Here is a 2762-nt window from a genome sequence, read left to right as displayed (position 1 = left end):
AGATTGGAGTTGTTACAGAAGATTGGAGTTGTTACAGAAGATTGGAGTTGTTACAGAAGATTGGAGTTGTTACAGAAGATTGGAGGTGTTACAGAAGATTGGAGGTGTTACAAGAGAGCAGAAGATTGGAGGTGTTACAGAAGATTGGAGGTGTTACAAGAGAGCAGAAGATTGGAGTTGTTACAGAAGATCAGAGGTGTTACAGAAGATTGGAGTTGTTACAGAAGATTGGAGGTGTTACAGAAGATTGGAGGTGTTACAGAAGATTGGAGGTGTTACAGAAGATTGGAGTTGTTACAGAAGATTGGAGGTGTTACAAGAGAGCAGAAGATTGGAGGTGTTACAGAAGATCAGAGGTGTTACAGAAGATTGGAGGTGTTACAAGAGAGCAACATTTTACATACAAAGAAAAGCCCATGGAGAGGTAAAGACGACGACAGATATTTGATAAGAAAGGAGCCAACCACAGCAGAACACCCACCACCCACCCACAGCTTGGAGTACATTGCAGTACAATCCTGGCAAGGCACCCTCTAAAACACACACATTCAAACAGACTGTCCCCGTGGTTTTATGCACCCCGCATAATTTAGCAAAATTTGATCATTTTTTGGGTGCATAATTTCTGATTATTTTCCTTTATCATTCTTTGTTAAATTGAACAGAATCGCATAATTTCACATTTTTGGGCTCAGTTTACATGATTTCAAAATTGTTCTTGTATAAAACGACGGGGACAGAACAAACACATTCCACCCTACGGGTGAGGACAGGAAATCTAGTCCTCGATCCTAAGCAAGGGGAAGGAACCCACCTCCCGTGAATACAAGCGTTGAAAAAACACATTTTTAAAATACTAAACATAGGCCAAAAATCTCCAAAAAATATTAGTTTGAAAGAGAAATGAACACAGCTTCAGAAAAATATAACTTTATATGCACAGACTGTTGGAAATGTTCAAACTTTAGTTCAATCGGGGTGTCCGACCCGTCACTCTCACTCTCAGCCTCGCGGTTGGGCCCTGAATCTAAATTCTACATCTGATCAATCTGAATGGCCCCAAACTCTAGCAACGTTTCATCAATATTTTATTCATCTGATTTCTCATTTGCTTTTACTTGCTCTATATCTAATCCATCGTTATTTCCTTTTTCAAAATCAACTGCGTCGCTTTTCAACAAGTTGAGACACCTTCCAAGTGTCGGAAACATGATCGCACTTCCATCGGCTCTGAAAGTGAAACTACTGGTCGGAAAAGTTTCATTTCTGTATCAAACGGCAAAAGAAACATTTGGCAATAACTATGTAAAACGGAATCTCTGCCCCAGAGTCTCGTCAAGGCGATACTTTGTTTCTAAAGACGCTAGGTCAGAGCGGGTGGTTGCGGGCGAGTTAGGGTGGAGCGTGGAGGGAAATTCCCGGGCAACCGCAGGCGAGTTAGGGTGTAATGTGGTAAAAAACAACCCCCAGCACCGTGCCCCCAGCGCACCGTGCCCCCAGCGCACCGTGCCCCCAGCACCGTGCCCCCAGCACCGTGCCCCCAGCACTGTGCCCTCCTCTGTACCCCACAGAGAATGACAACACAATGGTAACCACTCACTTTTGGTCTCGGGCGCGTCTGGCAAGAGTTCGAGCCCCAAGTCTCTGGTGGACATCCACGCGGCAAAACAGTCCGACTCATCCAGGTGGATGGTGAGTAACTGCAGACACAGAGGTCATAGGTCAACAGTGAGCAGCTACACACACAAAGGTCAGAGGTGAGCACCACAAATCTAGCGGGGAGTTTTACATGCAACAGATACCATACATTCCCAAATTGTAACATTTTTTTTTTTTAAAACGAACAACAAATTCGTCTAAATTTGGGAGAGGTACACCATAACATGTGGCCAAAGGTTTCGATTTCGTACACAGCATCTGAGCAGAGGAAAGAGAGGTAAACCGTGAAGGCTGATGTGTGTGTGTGTCAGAGCTTGTACTCTGTGAGGGAGGAGGAGGAGGAGGAGGAGGAGGAGGAGGATGACGATTTTCTGTTTGTTTCTTTAATGGGCCTGGTGGACTCCACGAAGAAAAGTTTGAGCGAGAACGAAGCTCTTTTTGGGCTTCTTTGTCAATATACATAGAGGCACCTCCTCTCGTCCAAATAACTCCATTTGAGTTGCCATTGTTCCTGGACATTGAAAACATATGTTTGACATCCTGATAATGATAATGATGATGATGAAAATGATGAGATAATGATAATGATAATAATGAGAAGACCTCGACTGACCCCTGTCTTGAGATCCACCGAGAACCAGTTGGGCACATACACCATCTTGAAATGTGTTTTCACAATCTCCTCAAAGTCAGCCTTTCCGTACTCTTCAACTTTCCTTGCCTGCAACCAAACAACAAAACTAGCAATAATAATAATAAATGACATTCACATAGCACTCAACCCCGAATAAAGTACACAGGCTCTGAGCGCTTTACAATACAGTACAACATACAACGGTAACATAAAACGTCCTGTTCTGACTAAAGAAAATTATTCCAAATATTCATCTTATTAATTTAAAAACAGAAACGACTTCAGCTGACATCTGAATGAATCAAAAGATTTGATTTCTCTCAAAGTACTTGGTAAAGCATTCCAGATCTTGGGGCCTTGGTATTCAAATACCCTTTCACCTTACTACTTCTACTACTAATATAGGACATTTATATAAGAAATAAAAATGTAAAAGATCTTTGAGATTTACAACCAACGCCCACAGCAC

General features: G+C 42.5%; 1 protein-coding gene across 1 annotated transcript in view; it reads right to left on the bottom strand.

The window, feature by feature from the left end:
* LOC106013005 (WD repeat-containing protein 48) overlaps nt 1-2762 on the bottom strand; it is a gene marked incomplete in the record, with an annotated part of 23744 nt that overhangs the window by 13009 nt on the left and 7973 nt on the right. Inside the window, 2 exon segments of the mRNA XM_013087572.2 lie at nt 1601-1700; nt 2273-2380. Of these exon segments, the coding sequence (XP_012943026.1) occupies nt 1601-1700; nt 2273-2380 (208 nt within the window).

Source organism: Aplysia californica, unplaced genomic scaffold (genome assembly GCF_000002075.1).
Source record: "Aplysia californica isolate F4 #8 unplaced genomic scaffold, AplCal3.0 scaffold00604, whole genome shotgun sequence".
Classification (NCBI taxonomy): domain Eukaryota; kingdom Metazoa; phylum Mollusca; class Gastropoda; order Aplysiida; family Aplysiidae; genus Aplysia; species Aplysia californica.
Note: the sequence above shows the minus strand (reverse complement) of the source record. Positions and strands in the feature narration are given on the sequence as shown.